The 20155-nt window shown below is 40.0% G+C and overlaps 2 protein-coding genes across 7 annotated transcripts in view; one reads left to right on the top strand and one right to left on the bottom strand.

Moving 5' to 3' along the window:
* LOC135494247 (unconventional myosin-XVI-like) overlaps positions 1-20155 on the bottom strand; it is a 145768-nt gene that overhangs the window by 13410 nt on the left and 112203 nt on the right. The gene's annotated exons all lie outside the window — the stretch shown is intronic.
* On the top strand, positions 494-17366 carry LOC135494250 (nucleophosmin-like). Of its 2 annotated transcripts, none has more exons than XM_064782103.1 (4): positions 494-903; positions 8452-8589; positions 9240-9317; positions 10080-17366. In XM_064782103.1, the coding sequence occupies exons 1-4, from the start codon at positions 756-758 to the stop codon at positions 10292-10294; spliced, it is 579 nt and encodes a 192-aa protein (XP_064638173.1). In that variant the 5' UTR covers positions 494-755; the 3' UTR covers positions 10295-17366. The 2 variants fall into 2 exon arrangements, with proteins under 2 accessions (XP_064638173.1, XP_064638172.1); XM_064782102.1 differs by lacking the exon at positions 494-903 and adding an exon at positions 6398-7866.

Here is a 20155-nt window from a genome sequence, read left to right as displayed (position 1 = left end):
GAGTTTGAACTCAAAATTGCCAGTGCACTTCAATTCATTTCATGTTTGACATCTAGCACCGTACACTATTTCATTTTCCAGAACTTTAAACGAGGCAAGCTTGCCAAGCGCATCGATTTTTTATTTGAAAAGCCTTACTTTTAAACCAGTAGTATTCCCAATTATCACAAACTACAACACCATACTACTAACATCATAATCAGCCAACCAAACGAATTTTCCTACGAAAAAAACCCATGTATTTGGTGAGTCTGAGTAAGCAGACAAAAAATGTCAATTTTGCAAAACTGCTTTGAACAATGTTTGAACAAAATAGATAGATTTTGACATGAAGTGTTGAGTATAGTCTTATTACCTGATATTAAGTGTCACTCTACTTTTGGATATTTCTATTGTTTGTATGATTTTGTCCACAACTATCATTTCTGTCACAGATTTGTTTGTCGGGGTGTTTCAAGCGTGTGTGTGTGTGCGTTTGTATATGGTCCCAAATGGGGACGAGTATATATTTCCTCACCTTCCAAATGCGGACCCCCCGCCAAATGGGGACGTCCCCATTTGGATTTTCATTTTTTACCTGCATCTGGGGACGAAATACGACCGTTAAAAATGTGCCTGCACAATTCTGGCGACGTCCCCAAATATACCATGTTGTACGGTTACAATGGTTCCACACTTTGACACCACGTGGCGTATCAACGCAGGTGCCACACTCACGATTCTGGGGATGTCCACGATTGCTTTAAGCACTACATATGACGTCATGGTGTAGCGAAATCGACGCGGTAAATCACCTCACGTGTTTGCGCTCTTCACGTGTCACCATTTTTGCTGTTTTGTTTGTTTTCCAAATTTATAAGAGTACCGTATATCGGAGTATCAATGAACGAGATCCACCGAAAGGTAAGCTATGAATGATTATGTTAGTCGTCATTTGTAGGACTATGATAACTTTTTCTCAGCCTACCGGTATCAGTTCAAGGGGAGGCTTGTTTCTGACAATGACATGTAGGTTGGTTGGCTAGCCTAAAGAAATAGATTCACCTGCCGCCATGTCCCGAAATCGAAATGTTGTACACTACGATGTGGGCCTACCATGTATGTAGGCTATTGTAAAAACAAAATAATACAGGTTTTAAAACCCAAACCTTTTCTTTTTCATAAAAGTGCAAGCTCTAGTGAACTCACGTAGGCCTTTTACATGATTTGCGAAAATAAATCCGGCCATTTTGAAATGTGGCCTTTCACAGGCAACGTAAGTTGTACCATGCCAAAAAAGTAAAAATAAGCAAACTCACTCAAGCAATTTACTTTAAGTTGTCCAAATCTTCCAATGTCCGTGATATTGAATGATTTTGGTGATTATTTTATCTAAAAAATGACTTTTCGTCATGTAAAATTTCAGTTGCCTGTGAAAGGCCCCGTTTCAAAATGGCCGAAGTTTATTTTCGCAAACCATGTATAGAGGTTCTTCATGTGACGTCACGTCGTGACGTTTAGACGGCCAAAATGGCCACCTGCCAATGCATTTTCCTTTACGTTGATGGCCAAAATGGCCGCCCTAAACCATTGGCCGCCCTAAACCGTCAGTGAAGAACCTCTATACCATGGGGCCTGGGGAAATTCCTCCACACGCACCCGACCTTTATGACACATTTTTACCTAGGCAGGCCTAGTTTTTATGCAACTTCACACCAGGCGGAGGAAGTCACTGGGAGCCACGTATATTGGCCCCCAGTGGTTTCCTCCGCCTGGTGTGAAAGAATCTATACTACAATCAAGATGTACAGACCGGGGTCGCTGGCGGTACGTACCTATAAGTCTTTGCAGTAGTCTCGCGCGTACCGGATATAACCCATCAAGCTTTTCTCCTTCAAAGAAATACTGCGTTGCACTCAAGTACCTTGGTCGAACGTAATCTTATTCACAGCCTGTGAATAAAATTAACGCTCGACCAATAAGAAAGCCGCATTACCCTGCATACAAGGTTGGACGGGTGATCACTTAGTGACAAGTAAAAATAGAATCAGACCACATGTTTCTATGGAAGTTGAGCGCAACACAGTATTTCTCTGAAGGAGAAAAGCTTCAGGTTATATCGGGTACGTGCGAGACTACCACAAAGACTTATGGGTACGTACCGCCAGCTCCCTGGGTCTGTACATCTTGATTGTAGTATAGGTCTACGGATATCTAATGATGTATAAGATACGCAGCACGCGCAACCACGTATCTTTTCAACATGGTTTCATCGAGGAAAATCTGCGAAAAACCGGTCTCCTGCTGTTGATATTTGACTATCGTAATGATGCTTGACCGGGATGTGCATCTGCTCTTTTTTAAACACAGTCCTATTCAGGTTTTATTGTAAAATACTTTGCAAGCCTTGAGTTAGGCCCGAAAAACTCATGGTATCAAAGTGAAACCAACAACAATCTTCATGATCATGCAACGTTGACATTGTCGTGTCACACTGGTCATCCTCTGTTGGGGATCTATCTTTTTAAGTTATGCGTGGGATCAGAATGATGTCATTTTGTAAACAAAGGTATGCATCTATAGCATGATAGAGGTTTTTCACATGACGAGGTTTTGATGCGCACGCATCGAAGTATCTTTTTTAAGTTATGCATTGCGTGATGTCAGAACGACAGAATGACGTCATTTTGTAAACAATGGTATCCATCTATAGCATGAAAGAGGTTCTTCACGTGACGTCACACCATGACGTTTTGACATCCAGACGGACCACCAGCCAACATTTTCCTTTACGTTGACGGCCAAAATGGCCGCTTAAAACCATTGTCGACGTCAATATGTAACATCAGGGAATAACCTCTATATATACACACTTCCTATAATTCCTCAGCTTATTTTGGAACTAGCATTTTCCTCCTTTGACGTCATTATAACATTCAAAGCTGCTGTTCAACCATGACTTTCACCTTGGCTTTGTCAGTCCTCGTCATAGGCCTATTTTCCTACTATGACATCACTATTATTGAACATACAGTGCCACCATTATAGGAAGGGAAGGGTGTATACTATAATAGCCAGGCCTGCCTACATGTACAGTCTATACCATCTCTTGGCAGAGAGAGTGCAAAGCCAAAAAAGAAGTGCCCATGCATTGGTGAAATTTTGTGTACAAAATAAACTTTCAAAATTGTTTAATAAAAACACGTCAGGAGACAGAAAAACATTGAGTAATGTGATGATGGGTTTTTAAAAATTTCCGAGGACGACTTTTTCATGGTAGTACGGCTTTTTGAAAACGAAACTACTTGACATCATAATACAATGTAATATACAGGCCTCCACAAGATATTCTCTGTGCCTTAGAGATGGTATACCTAGAGTATTATGCCCGCTTCTGTATTCTGCTATATAACTCAGGAACCGCTTGTCCAGTAGACTTGAAATTTTTATGGTGTGAAGGCCTAGGATAGTTCCCTATCGATTTTGGGCCAAATCCAAGATGGCCACCAGGCCACCATACTGTTTTTTGCATTCTGCCGCTTAAATTTAGAACCAAGTGAGTGACAAACCTGAATTTTCTGTGGTGTGATGCTCTAGTGTAGGGGAGGATCCCTATCCATTTTGGGCCCGACCTAAAACCAATCATGGCCGCTAGGTGGCCCTCTTTGTTTTTCGCATTCCGCCCCATAACTTGAGAACCGAGTCAGTGTAAAAAACCTAACTTAAATGTGGTGTGATGTTCTAGTTAAAGGGAGGTGTCATATTCATTTTGGGCTCGACCTAAAATCCGTCATGACCGCCAGGGGGCCATCTTTGTTTTTTCGCATTTCTCCCAATAACTACCGAGTGAGTGAAAAACCTGAAACTTCTGTGGTGTGATGTTCTAGTGAAGGGGAGGTGTCCTATTGATTTTAGGCTTGACCTAATATCCATCATGGCCGCCACATCTTTGCTTTCACATTCCACCCCACAACTTACTGAGAGAGTGAACAACTTCTAGGTGTGACGTTTGTATTTGGTGCCAATTGGGGACATGAATCCGTATTCGTCCATGCAAATGCAGACCCCGCCAAATGGGGACGTCCCCATTTGGAAACCTGCAAATAAGGTCCTAACAACTTGCTCTTCTTTGTACAGGTATTCTACGCAAAGTCCACAAATGGATAGGCTAGAATAGAAGTCGAGTCCCCATATAAGTGGCTTAGAAAGGACCATCCCGGTCTATGCCGTACAAATGGTGGCAAAATGTATATGTGCATGTGTGTCCCCATTTGTGCTATGAAATACATTGTGTCCCCATTCGACACCTTAGTATGCATAATGTTCTAGTGAAAGGGAAGTGTCCTATCGATTTTAGGCTTGACAACCTGATAATAATATCCATCATGGCCGCCACATCTTTGCTTTTCACATTCCGCCCCACAACTTTATAGAACCGAGAGAGTGATAAACCTGAAACTTCTGTAGTGTGATGATCTAGTGTAGGGGAGTGCTCTATCGTTTTGGGGCTCGACCTAAAATCCATCATGGTCACCAGGTGGCCATCTTTGTTTGCAAATTCCGCCTTATAACTTGAATATCGAGTGAGTGATCAGTCTGAAACTTCTGTGGTGTGATGATCTAGTGTAGAGCAGATTCCTTGGCGAGTTTGGCTACACCCTAAATCAATCATGGCTGCCTGCCCCACAACTCAAGAACTGTTTGAGTTACACAGGCATGAAACTAATGTCATGAATGTGGCCTGATGGCCTAAATTAGGAGTGCTACCCTATCAATATATGACCTTGCACGATATCCAATATGGCTACTCTTTCCCTTACACTCCAGAACTTCAAAACCACTACAGCGTCAGGCCTGCGGATGCGGGTGCTCACAGCGATTCGTCTCGATCGTGTTATGTCTTATTGCATGTATTGTCTAGTTGATAAAGTGTTGATAGGCCTATACTTGTCAATAAATGCTCAAAACTCCTGTGCTGTCGCAATGATTCTAACAAAACATTCTTTAAAACCAGCATGGAGTTCATGTACAGTATACATTGTTTAGGAATAAGACTGAACACGCAGTCTTTTAGGGCTTTCTGCAAAATCACATCATACAATAAGCCTAGAGTAAAAAGGCCTATATGACAATGTATGAGATATCACACGCTTTTAGCACGGCCCTCATCAAATTTGGATTATTTCACAACCTAAAGGAAGAAATCCATGGTTTACGAGGCATGCAGGGTGTCTGCATTCTTCAATTTGATGGTATTTCTGTGGACACCGAGTGAGGTAAAAATAATTTGAACTCGGATAACACCGATCCACTAAAGCTGGCATTATATTTTAAACTATTTGCAACTGGGCCCAGGAATTTTATGGACACTTGCATCAAAAATGACAAAAACTAGAGGTGTCCGGAGTTCGCGGGGCAAACTCGGAGGGTTCCCGATGGTGTTTTTCATCAACCCAAAAAGCTGCTGCGGCAGTGCCTTTCGTTCGGAACCCATTCTAAAATTTTGTAATAACCAGGTAAAAACTAACAGAGCTCATTATTATGCAAATTAGTTACATAACTAAATAACTGAAAAAATCAAACCCACATGCACAACTTCAGCATATCACCTATCATCCCTGTAAGTTTCAGTGTTCTCGGTCAAGCGGTTACGGAGGAGTTGTCCGGAAACAATTTTTTTGTCAATATGTGGCCAAAATTAGCCATAAAACAATAGATTTTATGCAAATTACATAGCCCATAAGGATAATTCCTGCATTATTCATATCCCCCAACTGATGCCTGTACCAAATTTCATTGAAAAACTCCTAGCTGTTTGGACTCCAGAGGTGATAATAATAATAATAATAACAAGAAGAAGAAGAAGAAGAAGAAGAAATATTTTTATAGTGGAGTAAATACAATAGTCTTCCCCAGCTTTTTGGCTGGGGAAGCCTAATGACTCCCTCAGCATTGTAGGAATTGGTGCCAAATTCGAACCCTTCCCCAAGTCGCCTATAAATGTGCAACTCCCCAGAAAATCGGGACGTCCCCATTTGAAAACCAGCTGGAAGAATTTTTTTTGAAAGTATCATTTACCTTTTATGATATATCAAAATAGTGAGATTTTTCTGATTTTTCGATATATCCTGGTAGTAAACATGTCCCCTGAATGATTGATGAATTTGTTCTTATTTTCAACTAAAGGAACATCTCAAAATTATGATTTGAAAATTTTGATACTTCCAAGTATTGACCTTTTCTCAGTAATATGAGCTGCTAGCTGCGCTAATTGGTGCCAATCCTTATTTGGGTATGACTTCTCAATGATACAGTTGCAAAAAACCCAAAAATATAAAAATATAAAAATTTTGATATTTCGATATATCTCAAAACTGAAATGATATTTTTCCATTTTTTTTTCTCAGAAAGTCTTAGCAGCATGTAAGCTATAATGTAGGGTAAATTTGGTTTTGAAAAATTGATTCACAAAAAAATAAAAGATACATGACTCTCAAAATTATGTAATAACTTTGTTATGCAATTGGTCATGATGTCAACTATGATATCATTCGATAGCCAATGAGTTTCTCCACCAGAGGTGAAAATTTGGGTTCAAGAGGATCAGCTGTTTCTGAGAAAATGTGCAATAACTGGTGTCCATTAACTTCTGACCATGAGTGTACCATTGCTAATGATTTAAATTAATTAGTCAAAACAAGCGAAAAATAGTGAGAAAAACACTTTATAATTTGACGCCAATATGAGCCTACCTAGCCCCGGTCTCAGTTCGGTGTCATTTTTGCGAGTCGTATGGTCTTATTATTCATTGTAATAACTTTGAAACCAAATAGGCCCTGATTCTGAAAGTTGTTTCCTGAGTAGCAAGGGTTGTTCTTTAAAATTACATCTCCAATTGATAGCTTCATAACGTACTTATTATGGCCAGGGCAGGTCCCTGAACTTTGTGCTGTAGGCCAAAGAATGATGATTTTCGTCGTATTCTATGGCATTTCGTCGAGTTGTACCTCTCTTGGAAATGTCTGTCATTTCTTTCACATTGTCCAGATGTCAAATTCCTTTGGTGGACAGTTTTTAAATAGGATGTCATATAGATTAGGAAAATCAAGTTTGAGCAAATTCTCAAAATTTTAACCCCCTGATGTATACCTTCATTGAGACAGCACCACCATTGAATATATTCAGAGGTTGGAGGATTTAGGCCTATCAGTAAGACGAGAGTATGTGCGGTATATATGGCCTAATTTGCATATCAAAAATGTGTTCAGGACTACTTTTTTCTCAAATATGAGCATGCAGAATGGCTTTTATATGGCTATATGCAGGAGAACTTATTTAATGCATGCAGGACATGAAATGAAAATGATAGGCCATGTTCTCAACATATCTCACGTCCTGCATATACTTTTTATCTCCTGAATATGTTTTATGTCTTGCATAGAATATTTCACGTCCTGCATACACTTCTGCTGTTCTGCATATATTTCTTAGATTTTTCTTGTCTTGGATATTAATATTTAAGGTCCTGCACATATTTTTCGTCTCCTGCATATAATTTTAATGTCCTGCATGTATTTTTCTTGTCCTGAATATAAATCTAAAGTCCTGCATGCACTTCTCATGTTCTGCATATATTTCTTTTGTTCTGCATAAATATTTCATGTCCTGAACATATTTCTCAAAATGTCCTGAATAAATTCCCTTTTGGCTTGCCATATATGACCTTCTTTTCAAGGTCACATAGGTCAAATGGCGTAAGTTGGCTGTTACCATGGAACGTTTCTTTAACCACAATGACCAGTGATCTCAAATTCAGTCCACATGTAGCCAATAGGTCAGGTGATCTCAGGGGCCGATGTTGGGTCCGATCTGCTTCACCGTTTCAAGGTCAGTGAGGTCAAATGGTGCAAGTTGGCCGTTGCACAGCTACTAGAGCACAATTCTTAACCGCGATGACAATTGATCCCAAACTTGATACAAATGTAACCTATGGTCAGGTGATCTAAGGTGTCGAAGTTCGATCAGATCCGATTCACTATTTGGCCGCCAGGGGGCCAAGTCTGAGAACCTTAGAAATGTGATTTTTCCTTTATGAGTACTTCCCTGATTGCCACCAATTTGATAACATTGGTACATCTAGCGACTACAGTATGTCAGTATGTGTCACATGGATTTTCGATTTGACCCTGGAGTCAGATGGCAATTTGACTGTAAGCTATAGAACGTTTTAATGTAACCATTCGGCATAGAATGGTCAACTACATATCGCTACAGTGAGCACAATGGGCTCTTGCTATTTTATTCTTTCCAGGGATAATTTTTTCCAGGAGGATAGGTCAGGGATGGCCATGAAGGACAAGCAAAGAGTTAGACCATGACCACCATTCCCCTACCCTGGAGGAAATCGGATCTACTCTACATCGCATTACAAGAAAAATTCTAACAGATAAAATATGAATCTGTCATTTTCAGAAGTAACATTTGAAGATGAGGTAGAGGATGATGTCGATAATCAGACTGATGAGGACGATAATGATGAAGGTGAAGATGAAGGTGGTCATGATTATGATCAGGATGAGTCTGATGTTGGTGTTGCCGAGGCGGATGCAGGTATGTGGCCAAGATATAAGGATGTCACATCACAGTACCTGTTTTGCCAAAATTTCTTATGATTCAGTGGCTCACTCCCTGCAGTACTCAGCTGCCGATTTTGGATTACTTAGCAGTCAACTGCGTACCTCATGAGACAAACGAAAACCTTCCGAAGTGGTAGCATAAATTGCAGAGTAGCCTCAGTCCTTAGCATGATCAGGGGTGTTAGGCATAATGCAAAAATGGCTAATTTCCTGAAATGATGGTCGTAGGTTTACTCTCTTCTGGTAGAAGCCACATATGAATTGGCTTTCTAATATGACCTATTTTTCAAGGTCACAAAGCTATGGACAGCTAACTGAGTTCAAATATACACTTCGGTAATTTCAAAGGCCATGGTCCATTCTTGAGAATTTACCACCGCATAGTAATCACCTGTGATGCATTTTAGTACTACCGTCCTACTGACCTAGGTCTGCCTGGACCCTGGCCTTTAAGGGGAACCCATGAGCTAAAGTGCAATCTCATTCCTTGTCTGGCTGAAATAATGATGTTACATGAGGAAAACACAATGTTTCTGGACCATTTTAGCTTTGGTATGTATTATGTGAATTATTCCAATTTTGTCAGGTCTGCAATGAAAATATTTGACATTGTTCTAATTCTAGTTCCAAGTTCTAGTTCCAAGACTTTGAAGACAAAGAAAACAAAGAAGAAAAAGGAAGCGCCCCACACATCAAAGAAAGGTAATCTAAACCTGATGAAAAGAAGCAATATTAATTGAAAAACGTTAATGGTACAGAAAAGATGGACCTGTGCTCTCCATGTCGTTACAAACCCTGCCAGCATCTTGGCATGAAACTGTAGAGCAAAGCTAAAAGCCTTATAAGAATCAGGGAAATAGGTCTACTTAGTTTGAGTAGATTTAATTGAACTTTCTTAGCTAGGGCAGACTTCCTTTGGATGTTGGTAAAGTCCATTTGCCCTCTCCTTCCTCGCCCAACCTAGGTTTGAACTCCCATTACCGTCAGATCACAAAAGCCAAAACAAAAAACTCCTTTTCCACGATATTGGTGATTGGGTAATATCATCATTAATTGTAACAATAATCAAGGGAGATTTGTCAATTATCATGACTTTTCATCATTTTGCATTTTGCAAATTGCATTAATAAGACCAGGTGAGGTTCGGTTGTTCACATTGGCTAACGGGATCAGTCGGTAATATGGGTACCAGTTCAACTAGGAAGTTGCATGCGCTGGACTGACATCCCATTCTGGGGGAGTAGATACTAGAGCCACTTATTGTCACAGAAACCGGTGATAGGCAAAGCCCTTTGGCTAGAACAGGCTTTACTTTTTCCACTCCTCAAGATCACAAAAGGTCAAGGCCTTCTTATCCTGCATACATGTAGGTGAATAATGTTAAACACATGGTCCCTGACTATTTTATTGTGGTTTGAATGATATTCCCAAGCACTTATCCTTATTTGTAATGGGTTTTTTCAGCTCCATGGACTGATGAGCAAAGGGAAGCAGTCCTAAGGCACTTCCAGCGTCACATAGCTCTTAAAAAGTGCCCAGGAAAGAAAGATGTAGACGATTGTAAAAAAGAGGAGCCATGTGTTAAAGATAGGGATTGGAGGAACATCAAAGATTTTGTGAGACATCAAATTGTGAAAGCCAAAAAAAGGCAGGCTGATCAGTATAAAAAGTTCAAGTAAAATTTATTGTAAGAAGATGTTTTGAGAATACCGTTACCGTCACATGGGATGACTTTGAACAGCGGGGCGACTTTGAAACCCCCCAGAAATGATTCTTGTGACGAGAAACATCTACAGCTGGGTGTTCAAAGTTACCCCACTGTTCAAAGTCACCCCGTGTGACGGTACTTGGGTTCTGTATGTCATGTGCATGTATGTCGACTAAAGTTTGTGCAGCCAAACTGCCAATAGGCAAAAACATTGAGTCGGTGGCTGATGTGATTATTTTCTCGAGCTAAACTTTCTCCATAAATATGATAAATAGATATCCTGAACATCAGGGGTTTTGTATTGCACTCATACCTCCCTTAGCTCTATCCCTGAGTTTGAAGGGGGTCACCTATTTGTCACAATTTTTCACCGTCGGGTTTACGGCAGCCAATCAGGCTTCATGTGTAATATGGTACCCCTGATGTCCAGGGTGTAAATAGAGGGCCTGTGACTGAAGGCTAGCAAAGAACAGCAAAAATCTGTGGAACGATGCATTGGTCATTATCATCGTCTCTATAACCAATATATTCAGTTAATCGCATTGATGAGACTTTTTTGCCATTTTCAGAGTGGACAATTTTTGCAAAAATGTCATGTCATCAATCATTGTTTAAGTCAAATGGTTGGCGCAGTGTGCATTTGCACCAATTTACATGTACTTAGTATATCGGTGCAAAATGTACACATAACTGTATCATCTCCTTTTGCAATGTATCATGTGTGTATGCTTGCAATTGAATTCAAGTTGGGACCACCTTGCTCATTGGGAGGTGCCCGTTTGAAACCTGGAAGGAATGTCTGGACATTGCATGTCCCTATTATCAATAGTGTAGATGAAGAGTCCCTGTTTGGTCAGTAAAAGACAAATCTCCCAATATTTTGGTGTTTTGTGATATCCTCTTCCTAAATCATCTTTTAACTAGGACTTAATAGCCTGACTTTCTTACTTTGGAAACTTAATGATAACTTTAGGTGTTTAGGCACGTGACCAATACTATTTTGGGCACCATATTAGAAATCATGTAAAATCAGGTGCCTGACATACAAGGTTTGAGCCCAAGTTTAAGTCATGAACTTGAGTGAGTGAATAATTCCACAGTCCAAATAACTAAATACTTTGTAGAGGGCTCATGGTTTATAGCGGGTCATTGCGCTTTCAGTGTCACTCATATTGTGGCGCTTTGAATCACTTCAGAGTGTAGTGTGACGCTACCAAAATGTATGCCCTATAACCAAAGCGAATTCCGCTATTCAATATCAGAAAAACGGTTTGATAGGGCTTTTAGTGTGAACACAATGTATCTCAGGCTACTGAGTAACAATTAGTGGGAGCAAACAAAATCGTGTTTCTATGGTTACTTAGACAGTCTGGCACCCAATATAACAAAAGTTATATGCAATGGGGAAATATAAAATGTGTAAAGTTGATGTACTCGGATAAAAATCACTAGTACTTGTGGCAAGTGTTTGTGGCTAGATGACATTGATGATATTATGTAGAGAAACATTGCATACTACAGTGTGGTGAAAAAGCTCAAACCCACACTGTGGAACAAATTGTATAGGTATTTGCTGAATTGTTGTATACTTTGATTAATTGTTCATGCAAAGTCAATATCATGGCCTAAATGCCTTAACATTAGACTTACAGTCGGCTTATATCTGTGAAATAAGGCTGTTGCATTAGGGTCGGTAACAAGCAGAGGAGAGGAGTGGTTTCATATTTTCAGTGTCTGTAGTACCGTCACACAAGGTGACTTTGAACAGTGGGGTAACTTTGAACACCCGGCTGTAGATGTTTCTCGTCACAACAATCATTTCTGGGGGGTGTTCAAAGTCACCCTGCTGTTTAAAGTCACCCTATGTGATGGTACTGATGATCTTCAACTCGGGCTCCAGCTATTGTGCAGTGGCATGCAGTTATGTTCATCAGTAAGCCTGATGTAACCTTGTGAAAAAAAGTCCTAATTAAATTACTTAGTGAAGTTTGAAGTATTTTTTACTAAAACTATTATACCATTCACTGTAAATGATAGTGGCTCAGGAAAGTAATTATCGGACCGGCTATTGGCGATATATAGTACTTAGAGGGTGCCTATTGTGTTGTGTATGCCTGCGTACAGGATGTGGTGTCCTAAAAATCACTAAAAGGTGTGTACTTTATCAAACTATGCTCCTAGACAAGGCTCAAGAAAGAGCTTAGTTTTTATTTGGGCAGGACTGTAACTCCTAATTATTGAGGCAAATGACTTCGCACTTCACAAAATCTAAGTGTAGTATTATTGGGAAGCCATTGCTGAACCATCTAAAAATCTGTTACTGTTTATTACCACTTCATAAGGAGTAAGTCTTCATATTTTCTGATTATTTAGTAGGGCATTTTATGTTACCGAGGTAATCAATTTTCATTTGCTGAGGAAATGAGTATACATGTATTAACTAGGTCTAGGGGCTCACGATCTCAACGAATAGATAGTGCAGGAATAGAGTCCCCACTTAGTCAACACAGAGTGTGTCCTTCTGCTCAACCCTTGTCAAATGGGGACAAAATGTACAGAGGCATTTGTGTCCCCATTTGTTGGATTAAATATGGGTAGTCCCCATTTGGCACAAAACATATGTATGTGTGTCAAACTATGCTCCTAGACAAGGCTCAAGAAAGACTTTAGTTTATATTGTTGGCAGGTTATCATGGTTATTGAGGCAAATGGCTTTGCACTACACAAAAACTAATTGTAGTATATTTGAAAAGCCATTGCTGCACCTTTTAAAAATCTGTTACTGTTTATTACCACTTCATAAGGAGTAAGTCTTCATATTTTCTGATTATTTAGTAGTTCATTTTATGTTACCGAGGTAATTAATTGTCATTTGTTGAGAAAATGAGCATACATGTATTAACAGAGGGTCAAGGGGTTTGTACAAAGTTGTTTGAATTGAGGGTCTTGGGACCTATCTAAATTTGTGTGCAAACTTCTACAGATAGGTTCATACACGAGCCGTGGAAAAAAGAATATCAATAGATTTATACAGAATCTCCTCAAATTGCCATCCTAGCATCAAGATGATGAGGAGGTGTTTCGGTTGTCTAAACTGGGTCCCTTATAGATCTGCGACTGTATCTCGATGTGCCTTTCTCTCTTGTATTTGTTGCCAAATGGGGTCACTTTCCCCAAATCGACCACACAAGTTTGAACCCCTAGCAAATGGAGCCCCCACTTAGTCAGCACAGGATGTGTCCTTCTGCTCCATCCTTGTCAAATAGGGACAAAATGTACAGAGGCATTTGTGTCCCCATTTGTTGGATTAAATATGGGTAGTCCCCATTTGGCACAAAACATATGTATGTGTGTCAAACTATGCTCCTAGACAAGGCTCAAGAAAGACTTTAGTTTATATTGTTGGCAGGTTATCATGGTTATTGAGGCAAATGGCTTTGCACTACACAAAAACTAATTGTAGTATATTTGAAAAGCCATTGCTGAACCTTTTAAAAATCTGTTACTGTTTATTACCACTTCATAAGGAGTAAGTCTTCATATTTTCTGATTATTTAGTAGTGCATTTTATGTTACCAAGGTAATTAATTGTCATTTGTTGAGAAAATGAGCATACATGTATTAACAGAGGGTCAAGGGGTTTGTACAAAGTTGTTTGAATTGAGGGTCTTGGGACCTATCTAAATTTGTGTGCAAACTTCTACAGATAGGTTCATACACGAGCCGTGGAAAAAAGAATATCAATGGATTTATACAGAATCTCCTCAAATTGCCATCCTAGCATCAAGATGATGAGGAGGTGTTTCGGTTGTCTAAACTGGGTCTCTGATAGATCTGCGACTGTATCTCGATGTGTCTTTCTCTCTTGTATTTGTTGCCAAATGGGGTCACTTCCCCCAAATTGACCACACAAATTTGAACCCCGAGCAAATGGAGCCCCCACTTAGTCAGCACAGGATGTGTCCTTCTGCTCCATCCTTGTCAAATGGGGACAACATGTACATAGGCATTAGTGTCCCCATTTGTGGGATTATTATATATGGGTAGTCCCCATTTGGCACAAAACATATGTATATGTGTTAAACTATGCTCCTAGACAAGTCTCAAGAAAGACTTCAGTTTATATTGTTGGCAGGTTATTGAGGCAAATGGCTTTGCACTACACAAAAACTGAGTGTAGTATATTTGAAAAGCCATTGCTGAACCATTTAAAAATCTGTTACTGTTTATTATCACTTCATAAGGAGTTAGTCTTCATATTTTCTGATTATTTAGTAGTGCATTTTATGTTACCAAGGTAATTAATTGTCATTTGTTGAGAAAATGAGCATACATGTATTAACAGAGGGTCAAGGGGTTTGTACAAAGTTGTTTGAATTGAGGGTCTTGGGACCTGTCTTAATTTGTGTGCAAACTTCTACTTATAGGTTTATACACGAGCCGTGGAAAAAAGAATATCAATAGATTTATACAGAATCTCCTCAAATTGCCATCCTGGCATCAAGACGATGAGGTGTTTCGGTTGTCTAAACTGGGTCCCTGATAAATCTGCGACTGTATCTCGATGTGTCTTTCTCTCTTGTATTTGTTGCAAAATGGGGTCACTTCCCCCAAATCGACCACACAAGTTTGAACCCCTAGCAAATAGAGCCCCAACTTAGTCAGCACAGGATGTATCCTTCTGCTCCATCCTTGTCAATAGGGACAAAATGTACATAAGCATTTGTGTCCCCATTTGTGAGATTAAATATGGGTAGTCCCCATTTGGCACAAAACACATGTGTTGGGGGGGGGGGAGTTAATGGGCTTTGTATGCTTTTTAGTTCACCTTTGGTAAGTCATACACCCTACCTAACATTGGGGCGCTGTGTGTCTAATTATGAAGTATAAAGAGGAAACTCTAGGACCTCTCATTGACGAACAAAGTGAAAGTTACAGTTGACCTTTAGTGCTGAATAGGCGAGATCTACTACTTGTGATGCAGAGTGGAGACATTTTTGGTCATTATAACCCAAGGAAGGGTCTATAGTAATTATGCACCGTCCATTATCATCCATTGTCGTAAACATTTGGTGGCACATTTTTTTACGGCTGAAGCCGTTTTATTCAAACTTGGTACAGTGTACACTTCTGGGTGACGGCTACTTCCAATGTAAATATCTCTGAAACGACTCGGTTGAGGTTATGGCATTACTGAAGAGGATAGGCATATTTGGTTACTTCTACACAAACTCTTCAAATGGAATTTCGGGGATAAATTTAGACAAAATGACCGATTTTGGTAATGCCATAATAGAGGGTTTAAAAGAAAATAAAAATTCACTATCCTTATTGGAAGTGCCTTATTTCTGTCACACATAGGGCCTTGACCCAACTGCTTCAGAGGTATTTACATCAGAAATGTTCCCCTTATATGGCTTAACTGCCATTTGGCCTCTGGGTCTATTTTTTTAGTATATTCACTGGCAAGTTACGAAGTTATTAACTTTGTTCAGGATGTGCTGGCTTACTTCAAGTTATTTTGAACTTCCATTACTGTAGTTTTAGTTAGACATATTTTTTTTATGTACATGCACTCTTGCAAGAAAACAAGTTTGTAATTAACATCATTTTTTCAGGAGATTTTTGCAAGGCATCCTGTTCTGACCTTTGTCAAGTGCCAATTTACCAAAACAATCGAAGTTCTGATCAGTATGGGCTACCCGGTATGTTATTTTGGTTACCAAACGTCTCTCTAGTGGCAGAGATTTGCTTTTGGCTAAAAACTAGAGCAAAATTGTGACGCAAATTTGAAATAGATACTGTTAACAGTGTATTGGTTCTCGCCAAATACTGCCTGGAAAGTGGGTCACCCACAGCGAAAATATAGTGTGTTGGACGTGACTGTTTTTTTTGTAATTAATGGCCAATACCAAACCTACCTCAGCAGAACGTTTGAGAACCAAACTACATGATATGTGTGATTGTGTTTCACAAGGAGTTCATTAAAATATTCTACTGGGTAGCTAGTCTTGTTAATACATATTAGTATGTTGGATTGTAATTATGTTCTGCAAAGTGTTAATTGAAATGTGCTAACAGGTTTTGTTGGTCTAAAAAATATTGTCTCTCCGTGTCCAATAAATGCAGTTCAAAGGGAAAGCCTACATATTTCTGTGTCCTGCATGGTTAATGCTGATGTTGCACTTCCTAGATTTTACCCATCCTTGATAACCAGGGTCCTGGTCATTTCATACTTCCAATCCAACTCAGAAACCACAGAATTTTTGGAGTGGTGCACTGCCTCAGATAAGTCTGAATGAGATTGAACCAAGAAGTTTTAAGTTGATACCAGCATTGTCCTGTGCTGTCTGCTCACCACTGGCAATGGTTCTCAATTCACTTGTATGACCAGCTTAATAGGCATCATTGTGTATTTTGAACATCGTTGATGTGTTCTGCTGTGAACATGGTGAATATAGCATCATTGTGTATTTTTAACATCGTTGATGTGTTCTGCTGTGAACATGGTGAATATAGCAATGATAATTTTATCAGCTTCAATTTTCCGTTTTCCCCATATTGACAATGTGGGACGTACCTGTTTAAATGGTCAAATTAGAAATCAAATTTATCAGACAGATACCTTATAGTCTAATGTTACTTCATGAGAAGTTATTATCTTGCAGCCCTTAGATTAAGGTGGTCCACATTTAGGGGGTTTGCTGTTAACATGGTGAATATAGCAATGATAATTTTATCAGCTTCAATTTTCCGTTGATGTACCAGTACACTTGGTCCATGAGAATCAAGACAACAATCAATGTAGGCTTTGTCAGCATGGATATACCATTTAGGAACAGTAGCCCGCTAAGCTGAAGTGTCCAGCTCACTCATTTTAAGAAATTTCGCCGGGGATTCAGCTTGTGTGGGTTTTCTATATGAGTGGATGATGTTTTTTAGACCATACCTGGCAAAGGATTCCATGGTGATTTCTGGTTCTCATTTAAATCAGTTGTTAATGATTAAATAAATATGTTTCTCTTAAACATGATTTTTATAGAGATGTGTTTTCTTTTCTTTTGTTGCCTGTGATGCCTACTCAAGGAAAAAGTAAACTTGCAACAGTTTGGGTGAATATTTCTAAAAATTGCACTAAGAACATAGTAGGTGGGCAGAAAATAACAGTCTCTGGTTCACCGACCAGGAGTATTTGCTTTGATGTACATTTTGATACATTCCCTGGTACATTAACCTATTCTCACGATGATAGTTATGAAAAATTGGTGTCCGTTTACTTTTTCCATGAGTCGGTGTATAGGCTTACTGACTAAACAAGTCAGTGCACTTCTGGTCATACGAGAAAACGTAGGTAACATTGGAACAAACGGTGTTGATGCTCTTGAATACTCATGTGAAGCTGAAACCTTAATAAGTCCACAACCCAGTTGCATACATGTCCCGGGTTAATCGCTGAGTAATTGAGGTCCACCAGACTCTCTATTCATAGTAGTTGCTTGTTGCTTCTCCAAACTACCCCCTGAGCAATTGTGGACGTCCCGTCCCCATTTGGAAAACTCTCAATCAGGATCCTCACCACTTGCTTTTCTAAATACACATTCATTTCTATGGTGGAAAGCGGGGATAAAGTTGGAACATCCGTATTCTATTATTATCATTATCATAACCATACAGAATTTATATAGCGCCCTAATCAGAAAATCTGCTCTGGGCGCTTTACAGAGATAAATGTTCATTTGACACAAATCTTAAAAAAGAACATGACAAAAATATTCTACCACACAAGCGGGGAAATTTTCAACCTGTACACTTTGTCTCCATTTCGCTAGGATAGAACGGATGCTCGTGGCTGTGTCCCATTCCCTGGCAATCAAATGGGGACATCCTTTCTGTCCTACCTACTAGTGTATGGGGGCATTATATACAATTACCGGAGAAAGGATGTACATGTGGTGAGGACCTCATAGGCAGGCTGTCAAACAGGGACGTCCCCGTTGCTGAAGTACTAGTTAAAATGTGTGCGTCCACATTTTCCACCATATACAAAAACAGGCGCTGAACACAAAATGCCCCCCAAGTGTAGGAATGTAGCCCCACTTAGTCAGCAAAGGACAGTTGCATCCTTTCCATATTCACCCTGGCTAAAGAATACTCCACCCTCTCCAGGGACCCGTCCACTAGCCGCGTCATATTTTACCTCTACAGGCGTTTAAAATGACGGATATCAGCGGGAGCCGCATTCAAAGCGAAATAAGCACAGAATCTGCCGGGTATGTTAAATTTACAACTGCTCATCTGGTAGCTGGATATTTTCTGTTCATTTCAATGTGCAAATTGAATTGGTGAGTGGTTTATTTATTTCTATCTTGGCCTTTCAAATATCGAGCCGGTCATGTTGTGATTTGTATCCCCTTTTCATACAAATCACAACAAAGCTGGCTCAATCTTTTGAAAGGCTGAGTTAAAAATATATAAACCACTCACAAAAAGAATTTATACATTTAATTGAACAAAAAATATCTATGTACCAGATGAAAAAGGTAATTTAACATACCCGATAGATTGTTCGCTTATTTCATCTTTGAATACTTATTTCATCTTTGAATACGACTCCTTCCAAACATTTTGGAGGTTCGGCCATTTTAAACGCGGGTAGAGGTAAAATCTGACGAAGCTCGATGACGGGTCTGCGGAGAGGTGGGAGGCCCCGTGGCTCGATGGAGTATTCTTTAGCCAGGGTGATCCTGTCAAATGGGTGCGTGACCCCATTTGTGGGATAAAATATGGTTGATCCCAATTTGACAGAAAATACTTATACTGGCATGTTATGTCATGGTGACGAAAAATATTCGGCAAACAGTTCGATAACAGTGAAGGTAGGCATATAGGTCCCTAAAATTGGCCCTCTCATTTTGCTATTGTTTGCTATTGACCCTTATCCTCCGAAGTAGACAATCCAAGTGCACACATACGTGTATAAGGTGGCAAATGGGGACACACTGTTTTTCATCGCACGAATGGGGACACACACAGACATGTACATTTTGCCACCATTTGTATGGCATAGACCAGTGTAACAGAAATGCAAGTCCCCCAGGAATCTAGGTCCGTTCCTTTTGTTAGAGTGAATAGAGTCGCGGAGTTCCTTTGTTGAAGATTATAGCTAACCACAGCAAAACCATTCGAGGACAATACCCGGCTATTGTGTGTTGTCCTACATTCCTAGGACTTCTATTACCTTTACACCGGGTTGGTCCTTCTAAGCCACTTACATGTATATGGAGCCTATCAATTTGTGGACTTTGCGTAGAATACCTGTACAAAGAAGAGCAAGTTGTTAGGACCCCATTTGCAGGTTTCCAAAGGGGGACGTCCCCACTTGGCGGGAGTCCGCATTTGCATGGACGAATACGGATTCATGTCCCCAAATGGCACCAAATACTAGTACAACCGCAGACCCTCCAGCAAACTGGGACGTCCCCATTTGGAAACTGTCGATCGGGTCCTTTCCTCTTCTTCCTTCTTCGCGCCATACTAACCCTTATACCGGCCCGGGTATACAGAGTGTTCCACTGAGCTCCTCTGCCTTACCTGGTGCGGTGTCGCAAGCAAGACTCTTACAGTTTTGTGTAGTCACAACCCGAAGCCGGGCAATGTCACAACCAGGATTTCATATTCTTCAACTACGGTGTTCTCCATTAGGACTGTCACAACCTTTGGACGGTCTCTTCCGGCTCTCACAGCCTCGAGGGGGCACCACAAAATAGGTAAAGTAGGTATGCCGTGTTTTTGCACTTTTTTAATGCATACCCTATGCTTATTATTTTGGTAC

Source organism: Lineus longissimus, chromosome 10, assembly GCF_910592395.1.
Source record: "Lineus longissimus chromosome 10, tnLinLong1.2, whole genome shotgun sequence".
In the NCBI taxonomy this organism is placed as follows: domain Eukaryota; kingdom Metazoa; phylum Nemertea; class Pilidiophora; order Heteronemertea; family Lineidae; genus Lineus; species Lineus longissimus.
The sequence above is the reverse complement of the archived record's forward strand: the minus strand, read 5'-3'. Positions and strand labels throughout refer to the sequence as shown.